Source organism: Propithecus coquereli, unplaced genomic scaffold (genome assembly GCF_000956105.1).
Source record: "Propithecus coquereli isolate 6110/MARCELLA unplaced genomic scaffold, Pcoq_1.0 Scaffold677, whole genome shotgun sequence".
In the NCBI taxonomy this organism is placed as follows: domain Eukaryota; kingdom Metazoa; phylum Chordata; class Mammalia; order Primates; family Indriidae; genus Propithecus; species Propithecus coquereli.
This window is the reverse complement of record NW_012152807.1, coordinates 484,327-506,391: the sequence shown is the minus strand read 5'-3', so window position 1 is coordinate 506,391 and position 22,065 is coordinate 484,327. Positions and strand designations below refer to the sequence as shown.

At 38.1% G+C, this 22,065-nt stretch overlaps 1 protein-coding gene across 2 annotated transcripts in view; it reads left to right on the top strand.

Moving 5' to 3' along the window:
* The window catches only part of KCNIP4 (Kv channel interacting protein 4), a 239,841-nt gene that overhangs the window by 106,371 nt on the left and 111,405 nt on the right, over nucleotides 1-22,065 (top strand). The window contains exon 1 of one of the 2 annotated variants that reach the window (XM_012660760.1): nucleotides 824-920. The exons of the other annotated variant lie outside the window; for it this stretch is intronic. Within the exon in view, the coding sequence (XP_012516214.1) occupies nucleotides 869-920 (52 nt within the window). The 5' untranslated portion in view covers nucleotides 824-868. Of the gene's footprint in view, nucleotides 1-823; nucleotides 921-22,065 lie in introns of those variants that run through there. 2 annotated transcript variants of the gene reach the window in all.

Below are 22,065 nucleotides of genomic sequence, written 5' to 3'. Positions count from 1 at the left end.
ATGATAAATTGGACAGCGGGCCCCTGACACCAAAAGTTATTTGCACGGTTATCAGCGCAGTTTGCCACCTTGCCCACACAGCTACTATTAATTTTTCTTGAATCTTCTCCAACTTTCAAGTCACAGATACCGCTCTGTCTATTTCTGGGTTAATGTTTTACAAAAATACCTTGCTTCTTTTTTGGAATTACTCTGCTTGAATAAGTTCCATTCATTAATGTCCGTATGGAAAAAATGTGAAAGATTGTCACATCTCTGGGCATGTCACCATATGCTAATGAAGTTGCATATCAAGGACATTTATTTTCTCACTTTCAGGAAGGCAAAGGTACTAACACATGATTGCAGTGTGAATGATTTATGCGAAGCATCAGTCTCCTTCTGTAACCAAAGATGGGGAGCAATGAGAACAGAAAATTGTCATGTGGACCCTAAAGGCGGGTTTGAATATTGAAATTTCAATCCAGTTAACTCTTTCAGTGATACTTGTTTTACCCCTGATCTGTATGGACCCAAAAAAGCCACCAATTTTACTTTTGCCATTCAACACATACACTTTCATGATTCTGTTTTCACTCTTTAATCATGATCTCTAATGCAATATAAGGAAAACATTTTTTTAAAAAAACTCAAGTAAGGAAAAAAAAAGAAACAAAAGGATTTTTACTTCCCTTTGGGGTCCCAACCCACTGCCTGTGATTGTCAGATGGACTGGCTGCCTCCTCTGTTCTCCCTGCCTGGCTTCCCTGATAAACCCTGCAGCATGGCCAGTTTCTCTCTGCAGACAGCATTAACAGAACTGATCGTGTATCTTCTAGGTTTCCTCTACGCTCAGAACAGCACCAAGCGCAGCATTAAAGAGCGGCTCATGAAGCTCTTACCCTGCTCAGCTGCTAAAACGTCGTCTCCTGCTATTCAAAGCAAGTTTGGTTTCTTTTACCCCCAAAACTGTTTGCTTGTTTTGTTTGTTTAGGTCTGCATGCATTGCAGTTCTCTGCTTCTAAAAAGAATCAATATATTATATTCCACAAAACCAACTCTATTGATGTACTCATGTTTACCTAAATACCCAGGAGAACTTTTGGGCAATTATGAGGCATTTCCCACTTGGCAGCCTGACAGCACAGTGTTGGTGACAGGAGCCTGTGCTTCTAAGCACTGAAGCATTTTTGTTTGATCCTGAGGGGTGGGGATTAGACTCAAGTTATTCTCAGGATGTCTATGCCTAACTTGTTAGCAGAGTGGCTGGACACTTTCATCATATGGCCTTGTAAGTTTCTTGATTCTCAAGCACTGGGTGTGTAATTTAGATACTGTGAAACCTCAGAAATATAATATGATTAGAAGAAATACTACAAAGCATAAAACATTTAAATAAATGTGACTTTTCTTCTTTGTTCTCTCTTTCTCTGTATCAGTCAGGATTCTCTAGAAAAGCAAACCAATATATACATACTTAGATACACATAGGCATATAGTTACATGTAGATACACCCACACACGCGCATATGTGTATCTGCCATGTCCAAAATTCATAGGGTAGATTGGCAGCTGGAAACTCAGGAAGGATTTGATGCTGCAGTCTTGAGGCAAAATTTCTTCTCCAGGAAGCCTCAGTTTTTGTTTAGGGACTTCAGCTGATTAGATAAGGCTCACCCACATTATTCAGGGTAATCTACCCTTTACGTAATGTCGATTGATTGTAGGCATTAAACACATCTACAAAATACCTTCACAGCAACATGTAGATTAGTATCTGATTAAATAACTGTGTATGATAGCCCATATAAAAAGATAACTCATCTTTTTCTCTCCAATTTTGTGGCATTCATCCTTAAGGAGCGGAAAATACAGGTTATCTAAACAGAGACTCCCAATTTATTTTTTTAAAGATGATGTATGTAATTTATAATGTACATTTACAAATATTCCATGTGTATGTTCTTTCATACACAATTTTTTTTTCAAGCATCAAAGAACTCCTAGAATCAGAGAAGGTGCTGTCCCCTTTACTAGTAAGGAAACGGAATGTTAAAAAGCGAGGTGAAATACCTTACGTTTGGGGCTATCACTCATATCTCCACCTACTTTTTATAGTCTGCCACACTATTTTGTAGGATTTATGGATTTCACTAGTCTTCACAACAAGTGGAGAAAATATGGAAAAAACCTCACAAACCCATACATCCAGTGAAAAGTCCCAGAATAGAATAACAATTTATTTCAATGGCACTGATCATTGAATCTTATAAGATTTAATTAATTCACTTATTTATCCAACAAATATTTATTATATGTTAGTTCCTGCTCCTTGTGCTGGGAGATAGGGCAGTAAATAAAACAAATTAAACAAAACAAAACAAAAAAAAACCTGTTTCACTAGAGTTTATATTACATTCTGTGGAAAGAAGGGGCGAGACAAAATAACTTTTATTAGTAATAATCCATACACAGGAAAATTAAAATTATGGTCAAGATAAATTGCTTTGATTTTTTTTCATTGCACACACAGGCACCCCATCTCACAAACAAAACAGAACTTGTCATCAGCAACCTAGATGGCCGTAATCCAGAAAAATGCCGGAGCCCTAATCCCACATGATATTGAAGCTGCCGACAATTTTATTGCCACTATTTGTCAGCGAATGTTGGTTATTAGAGTCATCACTTTTCTCCTTTCAAGTTGGAATCAAAATTGCCAATTTACCAGATATTTACTGAAAACATAGTCATTTGTACAATGTGGACAGGTAAAATGTAACTTTCAAATGGATCTGTATATTCACTTGATGAGGAATAAAATTGTCATGTCCTGTTAGCACTCTTCCTGCAGCAATAGGGGGTAAAGCCAAATAAATGTCCACAGAGGATGCAATGCAATTTTCAACTACGCATGAGGAAAAAGTATGTTTCTTGAGAGGAAAAAAAATAGAAGATACTAAAATAATGATCAAAATGACTCTAAATACTAATGGGATTTTATAGAACTGGCTGATACTAACCTACTCGAGACTTGGCCAGTGATTTGTGGACCCCGTAAGGTCGGCAGATATAAAACTCTTTTTCCCCACTAGCCACCACTTTCCCCAGTAACCATCTATCACAAGAAAACCCAGCACATAAAAGTAGTCTACCTAAAAAGAAGAGCACACTAATTCCATCACTACATCAGTAAGGTGATTTTGTTAGAACTCTATTCATAATCTGAGCCCTAAGGAATTGGGCACAAAATTGAAACTATGTTTTGGGAACATGGGACAAGGAGAAGGTGGGTACAGCCAAGTACCAGAGTGGCAAAGGACCCTGGGCTCCCAGGAGGAAAGATGGGCACACAGAGAGCCCCAGGGTGACTCCTGGCTTGACTGAGTGGTTCTAGGCTTGAATGACCCACAGTAGCTGAGGGAAGTTTCTCCACCAGATCCCACAATGCTCCAAAACTAGGGGGCTGAAAGTCAGTTTAGTAAAGGGTCAATACTCATTCTAAATTTTATTTTCTTTTTCCAGGAAGAGATATAAGAAAGGGCTTTTCATGGCAGGAATCTGAGACTTATCCGTAGCATGTAAATAACAAAAGAAAAGAAACATATTTTCTGCAGAAAAGCCCAAACTCTTGCTGAATTAGGGACCACTTAGATTCTGAGAATCAAAGAACCTTAGAGTTTGAAGGGAACATAAGAAGACATCTAGCCCCACCTCACATCTACTCCATGTCTCCCTCGGTCATCCCAGAGAGTCACACTGCTTCTTCAGGAAGCCACCAGTCTGGTCATTGTAAAATTTAAGGAGCATTCTTCATTATACTGAGCCAAAATAGGCGTAATTCCAACCACATTTGTCCACATCCCACCCTTAAGAGCAATGTGCAATGAATCTGCTCCTTCTTGCCTAGAACAGTCCTCCTCCTCTTCCTCCTTCTCATCCTCCTCCTCCTCCTCCTTCTCCAGAGTTGGGAGGTGAATGGTTTATTTTATCGTGTTTACAAAAGTCACCCATGTTCAGGGCAGTCAATTTGGAAAGTGCAAGAAAGATAAGAAACCAGACGCAACACACAAACACAACAAAACATATAATCTACTACCTTGAAGTAATTACAAATAACTAGTAATATATTTTTTCATCAATGTATGTACATTAATGAGATCTTATCTGTACCAATTTTTTATTTTTTTGACACATTGTACTTTTATACATATTAACCTTGTTATTAAACTTTTTGTAAACATCATTTTTCTTGGGAAGCTTAATATTACATTGCATAGCTACAGTATATTGTATTTGACCCCATTCCCTGGTTTTGGATATTTAAATTGCCTTCCCCTTTACCTCCCCTGGTCAATATATATAGCACTATGATAAATGGTTATGTGTATATATCTATATATGCTTTTTAAAATTTTCTCCTAAATTTTGAATTATTAGATGAAAGAACTGATTTATCTGAATGCAAGTTTCCCAATATATTTTAGAAAATTGTTTTTCAAATTGGCCTTTTTAATATTTTTTAACACAGCATATATATTACCTCTTGAGTCTTTTGTTACATAGACTTAACATTCTCAATACTTGGAAATTATATGTTTTTATAGTCATTTGTTAAATGCAGACTTGAATATTAGTTCTGCTGTGTATGCCTCAAATGAAAGCATTAAAAGAAGTAGCACATGACAAAGACTTTCTGCATGAAGAACCATAGACATTCTTAAATTTTGAAAATTAATTTCTTAGCCTTAATCCAAGGCAAAAATTGTAAGCTGCAAAATCCTGTGTGAAACCACACATCTTGACTGTGATGTTTGAGAAGAGTGTCAGACAAATGTCAAAAAGTTCCACTTCCTTGGGAAGGTCTTGGGGAACAACATGCATGGCTTTGAGGAAAAGAAGGTGACAGATCCACATGATAGCCAGTGACCTTCTCCAATCGAGCCATGGGGCTGGTGATTGAACAAAAGTAATAGACACACTATAATGAGAGTTACTTTAGGCCTTGGAGTGTCTTCCACCTGACACTAATAATTCCCCAAAAGAGTGAGAAACGGTATGGGGACAGGGACTGGTGATACCTGGGCCTGAGCTAAGGACTGTTTTGTTCAAGTTTTTGGCCTATCCCACTGTCCCCAAGGCAACCAACTGCCCACTGCTCTTTGAACATCTATTCCAGGATGCTGATGAAAATACAGCCAAAGGTAGTAACCTAATCACCACTGCTCAGAACCACTAGCTCTGAGTCTCTTAGATCATTCTTTGGTATCAATAGCTGCCCACTGGCTGAAGTTGAGATCCTTCCCTCCATTGTCTGACCCCCCCGCACACACCACCTTATTGGTTACTAAACTCTGGTCAATTTTCTCTCTGAAGTATCTCTTAAATTCTCTATTCCTTTATAGTCTTGTTTTCTGGCTCTGGCTCAGATCCTCATTATCTCTCCCAGGAACTGTTGAAAGAGGCAAAGGGAAGGTTTTGGGCTTTTGTATACTCCTGGCATGTGTTTGAATTCCTGTTGTGCCTCTTACTAAACAAAATGCCTGAAGTTATTTAGGTAAATTCTCTGTCCCTTAGTTTTTTTAATTAGTCATTCATTCCACAATAGTTTTGAGACACCCTGTGTGCAGGCGTGAGACTAGGCACTGACTTTCTAGTGGGGAGTAAAACATGATCAATTCTCTGCCCTTGTGGAGCTTACATGGGAAGAGAGAGAATAAACATGAAAACAAAGATAATTTCAGGAAATGATAAGTGTTATAAAGGAAGTAAACCTGTGATAATATGCTGGAAAGTGAACATAGGTAGAGGAGCTATTTTGACTGGGTCAGGGACAGCCTCATTGATGAGGTGACGTTTGAGACCCTAACACAAGAAAAAGCCAATAATGTGAGGGTCTGGAGAGTTGCATAAGGGTCTGGAGAGTTGCATAAGAAGGAATGGAGCATAGCTTATTAGCAATATGGAAAGAAAGATCATTCTGATCATCAGGAAAAATGGGTAGTAGTGGGGATTAAATAAGGCAATTCATGCAAAGTATTTACTATATGAAACATCCTGAGTGTGAATATATGACAAATATTAACTCAGTTGGTATTCTCAACCTCCTTCTGAGGTAGGAAGACAGAATGACTAAAAAAACAGAGGTGCAGAGAAATAAAACAACTTCTTCAATTAACAGAGCTAGGATTCTGACTCCAAAGTGTCTTCATCACTTTGTCAAGCTGAGCTGCACAGATCACCTCTGACAGTGATTGAGGAAGACCTCGTAGGTCTATCATAGTAGCTCTTTTTCATAACATGAACCTTCAAATTGAAAAGAAACATGGCAAAACACTAGATCTGGCCTTTTGTCTCCAAGAAGGTAGGTTTTGCCTCCCCATTTCACAAATGAGGCAATGGTGGCCTAGAAAGGTTGTAATGATTTGTGCAGAATCCTACAACTGAGAAATTGGATAAACAAAACTCTGTACCCCAAGTCCCCTGAGTTCAGTGGTACAGATACACTTACTGAATGACTGCAAGATATGGGACTATCACATCCATAGAAGACTTACTGGAAAAACTCAAGGAGAAGTGAAGGAAAATTTCATGGGGCTGTGGCATACAGGAGAGCCCACTGGACTAGGTATTGTCTAAGGAAATAATCATCCTGTTTTAAGTGTTATAAATAAAGTAATATAGCATATTACAATAAAAGTAGTAATAATAATAGCCTACTGTAAGAAATATATTCTGTTTTATATGTGAGGAATCTGAGGACTAGAGAAGGGAAATGATTTGTTCAAAATCACAAAGCTGTTATCGAAAAAAGAAAAAAAATCTGGGATAAGAAACTCAACTCCAAGTCCAGTAAGTAGTTTTCAACACTAACATCCTGTGATTCGATACCAGTCAAGGTCCAGGAAGAAAACATAAGGCACATTTAAATGGGGCAATAGAGGACAGTTTAATGAAGGAACTGTTTGCAAAGGTATAAACAGGGTTTCTGGAGCCAACAAGGCTGGTGAAGCACCCAGTGTCAGCAAGGGTGAAAATTACCATTTCTAGATTGACAGTTACCAGGAGGTGGAGAAAGCCGTAGCTATAGCTGTACCTGTAAGAGAGGGCTTCCCAACAGGGGCTCTGGTTCTTGTAAGAGAAATACAGCCATTGTCAACCCACCAGGGAGGGAGCCCAAAGAATAAATACCACTGTCTCTCTTTCTTCCTCTTCCTCCTCTCCATTGTCCGAACCCAATGGGAAGCACAAGGGCAAGAAGTCCAGATGATATTGTCCATAGAGGTCAGCCTCCCAGACCTATTGCTCCATTTAGAAGGGTGACGGGTATCCTCGCAGGCCAAAGAAAATGTCTCCCAGATTTTGTGCATCTTGGGAGCCAGTAATTGGGATCTGCGGGATCAGTGACAATTCTCAGTCAGTCACACTGCTCCCCTTATTATAAAATTTATTCCCAATTCTCTGACATCTTGGAGGCTGACAACTAACTCACAAAATATATTGGCATTGAGTAGATATTTGTACGATTAAGGAACTTAATTAGCTATTTTATGGATGGCTTAATGTCAAGAAATTCCTAGCTACTTATACTCTATATAAGCACAAATACTTTTTCTATAAAAAATAAATGCTATCAAGTCTGTGGCTATATCTCCTCAATACATAACTCTGAGTAATTCACTTTATCTCTCTATGCCCCAGTTCTTTTATCTAAATAAATTAATCATTTTCCCTATTTATTCAAAGAACATTATGGTGACAAAAGGTTACTTACTAGATAATGGTCAAGAACTAATGCAAAAGATAAAACATTCAACATTTGGTTATATGTGCATGTATACACATTTTTATTTAAATTTGACTCATGATTTAACAGCTACTCAGTCATATCTCAGTGCCCTCATTTAATCAAAATAATTGATTCACTAAATTAAAGCCTCATTCCAGGGGTTTTTGTTTTTGATTTGAGCAGAAATGAGAGAGTGAGTGCAACAAGGTTATTGTGAGACTAGACTACTCATAACCAATAAGCCACCATCAGTACATTGCCTCACATAATTGCAAAACATAATTTCGTAACTGTATTTCAGAGTTTTGGTGTCAAACATAGCATAAGATTTCAGTGTGTTTTGTTTTTCCTGGATGCATATTGATCATAGAAAGTTTTAGATGCCTCTCTTGGCAGAGAAACCATCAGCATTTGGCTGATGGAGGATTTGTTTGCAAAAAGTGACTTGAACTGCCAACGTGCTGCCAATTAAACATACAACAGCAACCTCCTGGAAATCCAAAAAAAAAAAAAAAAGTTGAACCTTCTGACAATTAATTAATCTCATGCTAGCTTGTTGGTGAATTTGGCCAATGGCTCTGACCTGGGCATGTAGTCAGGAAAATCTTTGGAGGAACAGAGGCATAACCCATGAAGGTTTATAAACTTAATTTTTACAAATCTTAAGTGGCTTGCCCAAAGTCACATAAGTATTTAGTGATAAATGGAAAGTTAGGCATTTTTTTCCTGGTCCATGATGTATCTACCAGTAATATTCATTAAATCACGAATGGGTCTTAGTATAGGAGAGCTAGAGGCAGGAGTTCCAAGACTGCTGTTTCCTGTTGGCAGGTTTAATGAATTGCACTTCAATATGGCAGATACTTATGAAGCATTAACTATTTGAAAGGTGATAGTACCAGGCACAGGGGAACACACGGATCACTATGTCAGAAGACTGGCATTGTACTGAAATAAACAGACACATATATATTAATAGATCACTTGGATACAGTGAATATAAATAAAATGCAGTGGGAAGCAATTAGAGATGCATTAGAATTAAGAAGTTAAGTGTGATAACTCTGGGACTAGCCATTCTTGCTCAAATACTGGTTCTGTGACTAACTAGCTATAGAAACTTTAGATAAGTTGCTCACCCTTTCTGGGCTTTAATTTCCTCATCTGTAAGGTGGAAATAAAAAGAGTAAATATCCTATAAGTTGGCTCGAAGGATTAAATGACCATGTGAAGTGTTTAGAACAATGACTGGCTAGTAAGTGGTCAATAAATGTTGGCTGCTCTTGCTATTATTCTATTACTACTACGATGATCATGACTATTGTAGTCACACATGAAATTGAATCTCACTAGGTGCATTTCACAAAGGGGTAATATTTCAGCTGGGCCCTTAGAGGAAGAATCACCATTTCATCAGAGGCAGAAAAAGAAGGAGGAACAGTCTAGGTACTTGAAAGGATAAAGCTTAACACAGTCAGGAGGAACAAGAAGTAGGGAAGAGAAGCAGCCAGAAAGGTAAGCTGGGCCAGATTTTGAAGGACCTTACAACCAAAACGAGGCTGGATGTACATACACTGCAGAGAGGCAATGAGGATTTTAAGTGAGGTTGTTAAGTTGGGGACTGATTCCCTGTCTTGACTAGGGGCAAGGATGGCTAGAGTCAGCCAGGAGTAGAGGGAATAGACACAAGTCTCATTTTAAGAGGGTTAATGGTGAATTTGCAGTCAGAGAAAAGGCTAGGAAAGTGTCAAGAACAACACCGGAAGACAAGGCACAGACAGGGTGTCAAAACTATCAACAAAACAGTGGGGCATTGGTTTCTGAATCAACAACCAACTGAAACTGGGAGTGATAAAATAACACAAAAATAAATCAGAAGGCAGTAAAATTATTGAGGGAGAAAAGGAAAGAAGATATGAAAATCAGTTGTAAAACTGCTTAGAAAGTCTGTGCAAGAGATAACATTAACAGCTAAATTTTATTGAGCACAGCACTATTCTACTCCAGAACAATTATTGCTAATATTTACTGCAAGCCTATGAGGAAGGTACAGTTACAATCCCCATTTAGAAGAGAAAACTGAACAAAGAAATTAAATCACTAACCCAGTATCTCATAATTACATATCAAAGCAGGGATTTGACCTTAAATACTGTAATACCAGAGCTTAGGGTCTTCACCACTAGACTACCCTGTATGCAAGAGATGACAAAGGCCTAAATATACAGCAGTCACAGTGGAAGGGGGAGGACAAATTTGAAACACACATTGAAGGTGTGTGGAATTGAAAATATTGGAGAATAATTGTTGGTATTGAGTGAAAGATAGAAAAGAGATAACATAATTCCACCAAAAGGATAATGGTGACCTTAATCAAGATGAAGAGTGGAGAGGAATACCATGAAAGTGAGTTAAGGAAAGATGGCAGTTTTATTTTAGACACATTGGCTAAAAGTGCCTAAAGAAAAGTGCCTGAACTACCTAAAGAACACAAGTCATTCTCGAAACAAGCTTTAAACAACTTTGTTGTTGATTATCTTTGTTCTTGTTGTGTATCTTTTATTTATTTTTATTTTTTCAGATTACCTGTAGGATGAAATAATTGCTTCTCACTGGATTCTTTCACTATTTTTGTTACTGTTAATTTGGGCCCAAATGGGTGGAATGATGACTATTTATAAAAAAAAAAAAATTGAATAGAATATTAGATAAACAAAAAAAATTCTTTTTTTTTCTTTGATTAATATTTTCATGATTGGTCAACAATGTAGCTTCTAATAGAAGTTATATATACTTATTTTCCATTTGCATTGACCTAAGAAGTAATATTTAGGCTAAACATGAGTCCGGTCAATGATTCTGGTTTCTGCTGAAATGGGAACCTGCTGCTTCAGGCAGACTCAATTTTCCACTCCACCAGGTCTATTAAATGCAGAGCATTGCAATGTTATCTGCTTAGATTGCAGGGTTAAAGTTTAGCCTTCTTACTTTCAAATTGACTTCTTGCCAAGGGATTTGGAGCAGCAAGTGTGATGGGCAGCAGTTCTTTACATTGGCCCATCTTTGCTTGCAAGATTTCATTAAAAAACAAATAAACAAAAAAGAATAACAAAAGTTCTGGCAATGAACTGACAGAGAAAACCTTATTTATCTTTCAGAAGACCTTTCTCATTTGAGACTTTGAAACTTTAGACAAACAATTCCAGAGCATATTATAGTGTTCTCTGACTGTGCTTGGAGGCAGACATATTCTCCAGTGAGTATTCCTCGAGGTAGTAAAAATCACATTTATTTCAGTCACAGTGTAAAATTGATTAATGCTTTAGGTGAGCAGATGTTAGAAGGATCGGCAGCAAAATCATCATATAATATCAGCAAGATGGCATGTGGATTCCTAAGATGCACCATGCACTGTGGAAAATTCTTTAACACGTTATTCCATTTAATCTTCAGAGTTATTGTTCAAGTGTTACTATTGCCACCATTTTACAGAGAAAGAGATTGAGGATTTGAGGTTTTAGTGACTCGTCCCAAATTATATAGCTACTAAGCAGCAGAGTAGGACTCAAGTCCAGATTGTTCACTCATTTGAAAAATTATCAATACGTGCTACATGGAAGGCATCATCCTAGGTGCCAGTGATGCAACCATGAGCAAGCCAGACAGGGATCCAGCCCACCGTGATCTCACAGTCCAATGGGGGAAACCAGGCAGAGCCTGTGCAATAACTCCCCATGCTTTGTTTCTTCATAGTATTTTTCCAGGTTCTCTGAGATCACTTTCAACTCTTTTCGCTTGATAATGCTGAGGCTGGCTTTATGATTTTTGCCATGACCGCCACATCTCAGTCACATCAAGATGAGTTTAGGCATCATTATTTGGGTGCCATGATTATATCCAAGCTGGACTCAGAGACTCCAGACTGGACTCAGAGAAAAATGAGCTCAAAGGGAGACACTGCCTTTCCATGGACAAATGTTTTAAGACATACATATGTAAAGACTGTGTGGAAATTGTGTCTGTGTTCAATGAGTGTTAAATATAGCAGTACAGCTCAGTTGTTTTCTTGTTGAACACCACCATGGGCAGGAAGGTCTGAGACATGCTCCCAGGACAGTGTACCCACCAGGAAAAGTGGGTACACTGTACTTTTAGAAACTGAGTAATTTCAAGGCTGGTCCTGTCTTTCCTACTCTGCTTTCCTACTCTGCAGTCCTTGTCACTCCTTGGCCCTTCTAATTTTTTAATTTATTCCTTTATTTAATAAAAGAAAGAATTACTATTTTCTGGCAACATTTACTCCTTTAGTGATCTCATTGAGTTTCATGGTCTTAACTACTCACATATATGATACTAACTCTGACATTTACGTCTTCAGCCTAGACTGTGTTTGTCAACTCCAGAACCATGTCTCCATCTGCCCACTCGATATCCCCACTCAGATGTCCAATTAGTGACTCTTCCACTAGAATTTCAGGTCCATGTGAAAAAGGATTTCATCCTTTTTGTGCATTTCAGTGTCTACTGTGCCTTGCACAGTGCCTAGCTCATAACAGGCACTCAATAAATATTTAACGAATAAATTGTCTCTAATGTCCAGACTATGCTGGATATTAGGGGTGACATGATAACCAAGATGGATCTCTTGCCTCCAAATGTTCACGTGACAGAGGAAATGACAGTTATTCAAAGCAGTCATTGATATAGACAGCAACCGGAGCCAACAACAAAGACATATACTGCATGGAAGTCTGAGGAGGCATCTCCTCAGTCAAGCCTATTTCCCATTGATTTCAGCTTTAGAGAATAGAGACAGAAAAGGATAAGGAGGAAGAAAGACAAGTTCATATAGAGGAGAAACTATAAGCAAAAGCATAAAAGGCAACAATTTAGGCTTCGTTCAGGCAATAGATAACTGTCTAGGATATTAGATCATAAGGTGTGTGGGAGGAAATGACAGGCTATAAACCTCGGTTATTGTCTAAAAGTCAAAAATTCCATTCCAAAAAATGGCCCTTCTTCTCTTATCACTATCAAACTGGAAGAATATAAAAGGCCCTAAGGGAGCTATGGTTTCTAACGGATCCCACTATAAGTAATTCATCTGTGCATAGTCCTTACAAAAAAAGAAGCAGCTTGGTACAATTTTTAGGGCAAGGACTTCGGCGACTGACAAAATTACTCTTGCTGTGTGTCTTTGGACAAGTTACACAAACTCCTTGTACCTCAATTTATCCATCTAATATGGGCAAAATAATACTCATTTCAAAGGACTTATTAATAAGTACATGAGATAGCAATTGATACTTTAAACACTATATGCCGGGCACTATTTTAAATGTTTTATACACATTATTTCCTTTCAACCCCCGACAACATTTTGCAGTAGGTCCTGTAGTTGTCTCCCTTTTATTGATAAAGAAAGTAAAGCGCAGAGAGACTAAGCACATTGCCCAAGGTCACACAGCTAACAAGTGTCAGAAAAGGAATTCAAACTCAAGAATTGCTGCTCCAGAGCTCTCACTCCTCAAGATTCTATTAATACAATAATGTCTCATTTGAGAAGCATGCAATAATTATTAATAATCATAATTTCTGTCATTTCTTGATTAATTACTGCCTGCCAATAAGTAATTCGATATCTCAGAATAACTTTCTGAAATTGATACAAATATTATCTTCAGTTTGTAGATCTTTAAATTGAGGCTTGGCAAGGTTAAATACATGGTCCAGTGCCAGAGTTAGGAAATAGACCCAGGAAAAAACAAAAATTTGGAGCAACTGAATAATTTGCCAGCATTAGTGCTCCCAGGCACTGTCCTGCTCATTACATTAAAGGGGGACACTAGATATTGTTGGACATAATTCTAATACTGCTACAAATAATAACAATAACACTATCACTGAGTGTTTACTATGTGCTAGACACATGTACTATCTCATTTAAAGCCCACCGTCACCCTATTCTATAATATTAAGTAGTATTTTATGTCCATTTTTATGCCATTAAACATATGAAGGAAGTAAGACTTAGAGAGTTTTACTAACTTATTTGAGCAACACAATAAATGTCCAGCTGACGTTTAGACTAAACAGTCTACCTTTCTCAGAACCAAGAAACAAGCTTGAAAGTAGAAGGAACATAACAAAACTCAGATTGCTGCTCAATTTTCCCATTCTGTTTTAAATATAGCCATAATGGATAAATATTCTGTGGCAGCATATTATTGCCATCACTGATAATAGCTCCGAATCATCCCCTAATATACCACCAGAAATTTAGTATTACTAAGCTTACCCAAGCTCTTTCTAACTCCTTAGATGATTGATTCCATCTGTTTACTATCTACTTTCTAAAGCAGCACAGTAACATCTTATGAATTGACCATATTTTGCATAAATATATTTCCATATGTTTATTCCTTTACAATAAGTTTTTAAGTGCAAATTTTTTAAATGTTATTGTATATGTTTAATTTGCACAACATGAGGCTTTGATATACATATAGATAGTGAAGTGGTTACTACAGTCAAGCAAATTAACATATTCATCATCTCGCATAGTTACTGTTTTGAGTGTGTGGCAAGAGCACCTAAAATCTATTATTTCGGCAAAAACCTCAAATGTAATACAATATTGTCTATAGCCTTCACTTACATTAGATCTCTAGACTTTTTCATCTTATATATCTGTTACTTTGTATCCTTCGACCTACATCTCCCCAATTCCTCCCCCTCCAAACCACTGTTTTATTCTCTGTCTTTGTGTAATCAACTTTTTTTTTTAGATTCCATATGTAAGTGAGATCATGCAGCATTATTTTTTTCTCTGTGTGGCTTATTTCACTTAGCATAATGTCCTCCAGGTTCATATGTGTTGTGGCAAATGTCAAGATCCCTTTCTTCTGAAGGCTGAATGCTATTCCATTGTATATACACCACAGTTTCTTTATCCATTCATCCAGCGATGGACACTTAGGTTGTTTCCATATTTTGGCTATTGTGAATAGTGCTGCGATTTTCAATTAACAATTTTTTTAAAATGTGTCACTTCTCTGTCACCTTCTTAAGTAAAGTAAGCATGTTAAGTAAAGATTACAGATCAAAAGTTGGTCACTGACTTTTTATCGTTACTATTTCCTCTAATATGCTCATGACCTTTTTCAGCTTTATATTCCCCTCTTTGTTCTCAGACAATTAGCTGTCACTTCTACATATTAGGGTCAGGAAGCTTGAGTTTAAGTCCTGACTCCATAACTTCCTATTTCTATGTCCTCTATAAGTTATGTCATTCCTTCCAACACTGATTTCCTCATCTGTAAAAGCAGAATGACAATATTGATGAATATAGTAATCACATTGCTTAGATATAATAATGAAAGTGAAAATAATTTTGTTTATGACAAAAACCAGCCATCAAAGGTTAGATGTCATTACTGTGGCTCATGTGCTCCTGCTTGTTTACTCCCCTCCTCCCCCATCCGCACCTGCTTATGATGCGGAGTCAGAAGCTTATTAAAACCATGGATACAGTGGCAATGGGGTCACTCTTATTGATGAAGGACATTGCGACAGGCATTGGCAAAGTGCTCAGCACTTTGACTAGGATTCAAGGAGACCAGGGTTTAGGCCCAGTTCTGCCACTGAAGCTAAGGCTCTGTATTTGGATATTAATTTACACAGTTAAGGGACTGGATTCAGGCAACTTTCAATTCTAATATAACTCTATTTTCTACTTGGAGTTCTTTTGCTACTAATTTTCTGTTTCTTATTTGAGTGTGTGACTTCTAGATAAATGGGACATCATTCTCTCTCTCTCCTGTTCTAGGGAAGGCAGAATAGTAGAATAGTTAATTGCATGAATCCTGGAACAAGAACTCCCAGAGTTACTGTGTTACTCTATTACTGTGTGACCCTGGGCAAGTTACTTAAACTCTCTGTGCCAGTGTCTTCATCTGTAGAACAGGAATATAGCATTCATGTTCTACTGATAGGGATTTTTACGAGTTGATACATGTAAAGCGCTTCCATATTGAAAATGCTATGAAAAGTGGTTCTTAATATTAGATTTTTAGGACAAAAGGAGAAAATCTATCAAAGTTCAAGAGAAATTCCTTTCTTAGGGCATTTTTAATTTAGTGAACTCATCTGAGCTATCTTTCTTCGTCTCTCTCCATGTTTCAATACTTTAGAAAATTTTTCTCTTTGATCGTAATCCCCGTCATGTTTTGCCTTTCCTGACTAGAATATCAATCCTTTTTGGTCTTTCTATATAAATTCAATCACATTCTCTGTTTCCTTCTCCCCATCTCCCTCCCCCACTGCCCCCCCACCCCCACCACCAGCATTTCTATTTTGGATTTTCTCTTTGTGCGTTATGATTGGCAATATAATTTTTATTTCTCTCATTTGCCAAAAATCAGTTAAGACCCTACAGCCTAAAAAATAATAGCTTCTATTGTAAGGGGCTATTCGTGACTTACTGTACCAATAAGATGGATTAATGCTGATAATAAGCACTTCAATTAGGTGATTAGTTTTTAAAATCTAACCTTGTTGAAGAGTTATTTATGTTTATAAATAAGGTAGAGACAATCCATTCATAAGTGCTGTGAAAAATAGCACCGGAAGTTCATCTCTAGGTTGGTATATAAGTGATTGAATTCAATCATGAAATTGCAAAGCAATTCAAGTCCTTCTGGAATAGAAATTGCAATGTCTTTGCCAACAACCACCTGTAATAGAAGACATTCAAAATAATTGGCCATTTTCAAACAACTTTTCATTTTCAATGTGACATGCGAAGATTAAACAGGATAAAGTACCAACTATAAGAGGTTTGGTTTTTTTTTTTTTTTTTTGGTCCTAACTTACTTTCAAGGTCAGGGTTGCAGAAACACAAGTCAGACTAACTAACATACTGGTGTTCCAATTGTTCAGGATGGTCTGGGATTCCTGCAGTGTTTCAGATGGATGGATTGCTTTCTACTCGCAGGCTGCGTGTGATCAGCTTGGGATTAATTGTTCATATGCTCTCCACGTGCACCTTAAAATAGCTCTTGGTGGGTGGATGGGTGAATAGTTGGGAAGACAGAAAATCAAGGGAGTCCCGGGGCCTTGAGATAAAGCATTTAAATTTGGCAAAGTTTAAAGAGTTGCCTACAGGGCCTGGCCCAGGTTTGAACTCTCCATCCAGAGAAGTCAAATGATGGAAGAGGAAGAGGAAGAGGAAAGAGAGATTTGGGGCAGATCCTGACTCCCTCCCCCACCTCACTCCTCAGCTCTGCAGCTGTGTGAGCCTGAGCAAATTCCTACACCCTGAAACTGTTTTCTCAACTGATTATCAGGCCAAGCTCCTTGAGCATTGTGAGCAGTGGAACTTAGGAATGGAATGCTGAGTATCTGAGCATGCTGCCCATGCCTCTGCAAGTTTTTCAAGTAGAAAGGCAGGGAGGAAAGAAATTATGTCAGTGCCATGAAAAATAGCTTTGGAAATCTCCTCCAGGCAGCTTTATCTTTGTCCTGATGTGTCAGACTTGAACATTAATCAAACAACTGCATCACCTCTTTATTCCAAAGGTTCTCGGGGTAGTTTCCAATGCTGCGGTCAAGAATCTTCCAGCACTGGAAACCCTCCTCCAATACCAGCCACTGGACCAAGCTTCTAAATATTTAATAATATGTAGCATATCATTAGAAAGAAACCAACTTCGTCATGATGTTATTGCCATACCAATCAAGTCACTATTAGACTGATGCAATCAAAGGTAAACATTAGGAGTGAAGATTCAAAAGATATTTTTATAAGTGAGATAAAGCAGTATAAATCAAGCAGGCTGAAGCTTTGTCTAGATAAATCAATTGAATTTTAAAGTTATAGTACTTATGATCTTTTTATAATGAAAAAATAGGCACATTTATTTATTTATTTTAAATCTTTAAAAATTTATTCTAAAAAGCCTGTACAGTCACATGGTTCAAAAGTCAAAGGATACGTAAAAAGGATTCGGTGACATCGGTGAAGTCCCCTCTGGCTCCTGTCCCCCCAGCTATCCAGCTCCTCTCCTTAGAAGCAACCGCTCTATTAGCTTCTTGGTTGTCCTTCCTGGACACATGTATTTTTAAAGAAGGGTCATATTGTATTTAGAAATGGGACTTCCTGTAGATATACCCACTATTCTTGGAATACTTCAAATAGTTATTCTTTTATTTCACATTCTTTTATTGGGCACTTTTAGAGTGCCACATTTGATGCTGCTGGACCAATCTGGCCAGCATTCTGGCAGGACCTGTGCTATGACGGGTAAGGACTCAATCCTCTGTGTATGGCCTGAGTTCTGATTCAGCTTCCTCAAAATAGTGATAGGATTCTTGACAAAATGATTTGATTTCTGCATTAGAAGCCTTATTTACAAACACATGTCTTCAGAAGGCAGGACTCACACTCATAGTTGTTTGTAAAGGATGATGTTCTGTAGTAATGTTCCAGAGCGTAGAGGTTGATCTCAGATAGTCAAATTTGCATAATTATGAGTTGAGTTGTAATAGCTTCTACTGTATTTTAAGAGAAATTGTGAGAAAGAGGAGAAAGATGCCTATTTTCAAAACTCATTCTGCTGTTCCCAAATGATTTGAATTCCAATTTCTAGCCCAATTGCATCATGGCCTGAGGGGACTGTTGACTCAGACATAGGATAACCTTGGCCCTGAGAGACTTAAATCTAAGGCACAAAGAACAAAGAGAGACAGCCCGGAAGCTCAAAAGTGTCTGGATTTGGGAATTTGTTGCCTGATTAAAATTAAACCTGTTAGAAGATACATGAATTAAAATACTATTTGTATTTAGCTTATCTCAGGATGCAAATGCAGCATTGGAATTAGCTCCTCAGTGAAATGCCTGAGTGGTTACACTGTGGCAGAGCCTGGAGACTGTTCAGGAGGTTCTGGTTTTTGTCCCAGACAAACCACTCAGCCTTCCTGAATCTAATTTTCCCAGTGGTAAAATGCAGGGGGGAAAAAAAAAAAAAAAAACGCCTTCTGTGGTCTTTCCAGCTCTGAGATCCCATCACTTCTGTACCTTATTCTACCACCGGTTTCTTAACAGCACAGCTTTGTCCGCCATCCTGGTGATCTCGAAATGCCCAGGGAATGTTTCTCCTGGAAGGAATTGAGGCATTGGAGTTTCAATGGCCAACTGGTTTGTAGTTTAAAATGTTTTATCCTCTAGGATTTTGAATCAAAAACTATAACTATTACCATCTCTCAAAATAGCATATTGACTAAGCTCAGGATCTTTGGTGTCAAAAAGCCAGGAATCAAATCCCAGCTCTGTCACTTACTAGCTGTGTGACCTTGAGTAAGTTATTGAAGTTCCGTGTGTCCCAGTTTACGCCTTGTAAAATCAAGGCAACAATAGCTATCTCACTGAACTTCTGTCAGTATTGAAATTACAACCAGGCTTGGAGCAAAAGTTCTCTACAGGCTGGTGGTTTTTAATAACAATTTTTTTTAATAGAAGGAATGGCTTTTATTGGTTACAATGAGAAGTGGAAAAGGAGGGGATACAACAGCTCCTGCTCCCAGGGTGGCATTCACAGACTTGGTCATCACCCTCCAAAAGTTTATTAACAATCTCAGCATAATGCTTAAAAACCTAGACTTTGGGGTGCTGAAGACACCTCTCTGCTCCATCAGTAATTAGCCATTTGATCTTGGGTGACTTGGGTTAAGCCAAGTTACTTAGACTCTCCAAGTCTCAGTTTTCTCATCTATAAAAAGGGGATGATAATCCCTCTCTTGATGGGTGTTATGAAAATTAAGTGATATAATTAGCTAGCAAACTGCCCAGAACTCACCGGGCAAACTCTGTGAACAAGATCTGCTTTTATTAATCAGTATTGTACGCCATTGGAATATAGGTGGATGGATTAGTTTACTGGGACTGCCAAAACAAAATACCCACAGACTGGGTGGCTCAACCTACGGAAATTATTTTCTCCAGTTCTAAAGGCTGGAAGTCCAAGATCAACGTACCAGCAGGATACTGTCTTCTTGTATCCTTGGCCTTTCTTCTGTGAGCCCACATCCCTGACGTGTCTTCCTTTTCTCATAAGGACACATGTCCTACTGAATCGAGGTCCTATCTTTATGATCTCATTCAACCATAACTACTTCCTTAAAGCCCTAGTTCCAAATACAGTCATGTTGAGAACTGAGCCTTCAATGTATGAATTTGGGGGGACACAAAGAACCAGCAATCAGATTGCAGTAGATTAAGTGAAAAGCAAGATGTTGGAAACGGACCCAATGGATATAATCAGCTTTTCTGAAAAGTTTGACAGTACAGGAGAGAAGAGAGGTTGTCATTATTTTTATCATTATTATATCTGACGACTTTGAAAGAGAGAGTGTGGCAACATGGAAAGAACATAAGCTGTGGTATCAAAGACTTGGGTGTAAGTCCTGTCTCCATCTTTTTCCCATGTGACATCTGGCCATGCATTTCTTCACCTCTATGAGATTGTCTGCATGTATGTTAAAAATGGACAATTTTACCTCATCGTGGGGGTTATTGTGACGATTAGAATAATGCCAATAAGACACCTAGCCCATTCTCCTGGCATATAGCAGGAGCTCAGTAAATGTTGGGTACTATATTGAAATCCCCTAAAATGCATGCTCTTGAAAGGTGGCTGAGTCACAACATGAATTCAGAGTGCTGTGTGGAGTCATGCTGTGCTCCCCACAGAGTTTGCCTCCAGGAATCAGAGTTGATTGGGTTTGGTGGTGATGCTTTTTAAATTTATCATTTGCTGGTGATTGCTGATGATTTCAGGTATGTTTTTAGAGCCTGTCAGCCTCCTAGAAATAGAAACGGCCCTTTGGCATGTAGGAGTCATTAAGAAGTAAGGTACCAGACAGCTGGAAAAACAAGAAAGCTGCAGGCAGACACTTCAAGTGTGGTACTTTCTGAATATTGTATGTGATGATCATCCTATCACACACATACTTAATTCACTTATACTGATCCTCCAGCCCTGCGCCTTTTGTTCAGACTTGGCATCTGCGGAGGAAGAAATCTGTGGGTTGTGCGGCTCAGACTGCTGCGCAGTACAAAGGTCGAGAGGTTAATGCGCTGTTTTGTTTCTTTCCGGTAGAAGAGTCACTAGGTCTAGACGAGGTTACGCTATGATTGAAAGACTGCTCAGAAAATCTAATTGCAATTCTCTCTACTTTTGCCTATGCTGTGTTTCTTGGAACATTGAAGAGAGAACACAGTGATTCTAAAGAAGACATTTAAGGTCCACCAATAACCTGCAAACTTCAGTTTGAAAAATATTTCCCTAGAGGGCAGCTGAAGTTCAAGGGGCTCCAGAGGAATGGAAACTTGAGTAACAGCATCATTTATTAGCCAAATCATTCTTGAGTGACTGTGGTGTATCAGACTCCATGTTAGGTCCAGAAGATATACAGATATGTAAGACGTTGATCCTGTCTTCAAGGAATTCACAATGGAGAAAACAAACATGAACAGATCATAAGGTTTTGTTATACCTGCTGTATAACAGGAAGGGTGTGGAAACTCTGACCAGGAAGTCATCCATTCTGCATAGTGGGACAATCCAGAAAGGCTTCAGAGAGGAGGCGCTAATATTTAAATAGGGTCATGAAAGATATATACATTTTAACAGGTAGAAAAGAAAATAACATTTTGGGTTGAAGAAATTATACTATAGATGATTCCAAAGAAGCTTGCATCAGACATTTTTCGAGAAAGCAGAGTCATTCTATCTGGTGTTATCTACTTACATTAGCTCTGTTGCATGGCATTTATTTCTGCATTGGCAAATACAATAATATAATATAGTTCACATCATCTCATCAACAGCAATGTTTAAGGAGCAACATTTTCCTTCATCCTCTCTGTATCTTAGGACCCATTGAGTAGAATCAACCTACTTGTTCAAGTGAAGAAGGAGAAAATTGAAGGAGCCCCATTTTGGCTTTTGTTATTTTCCCTCTAAAGCCCAGCCTGAGGTCAATTTGTTAATGTCTAGTTGGCCTTTTTCCAGCTACTTTTTAGCTCTTCCCACATATGTTAGGTGCACATTTACTTACTTTTTCATCAATTTTATTCTTGTTAGCTCAGAGTTATTCTTGGCATTCCCATCTCTTCATGTCTTTTTCTATTATTCTTATCCATCCATCACTATTCTGAAGCTTTTCCATGTCGCTGTTTCCAAATAAATTATTATAATGTGAAAACTACAAAACAGATGTTTGCTTTTATCTCCTGT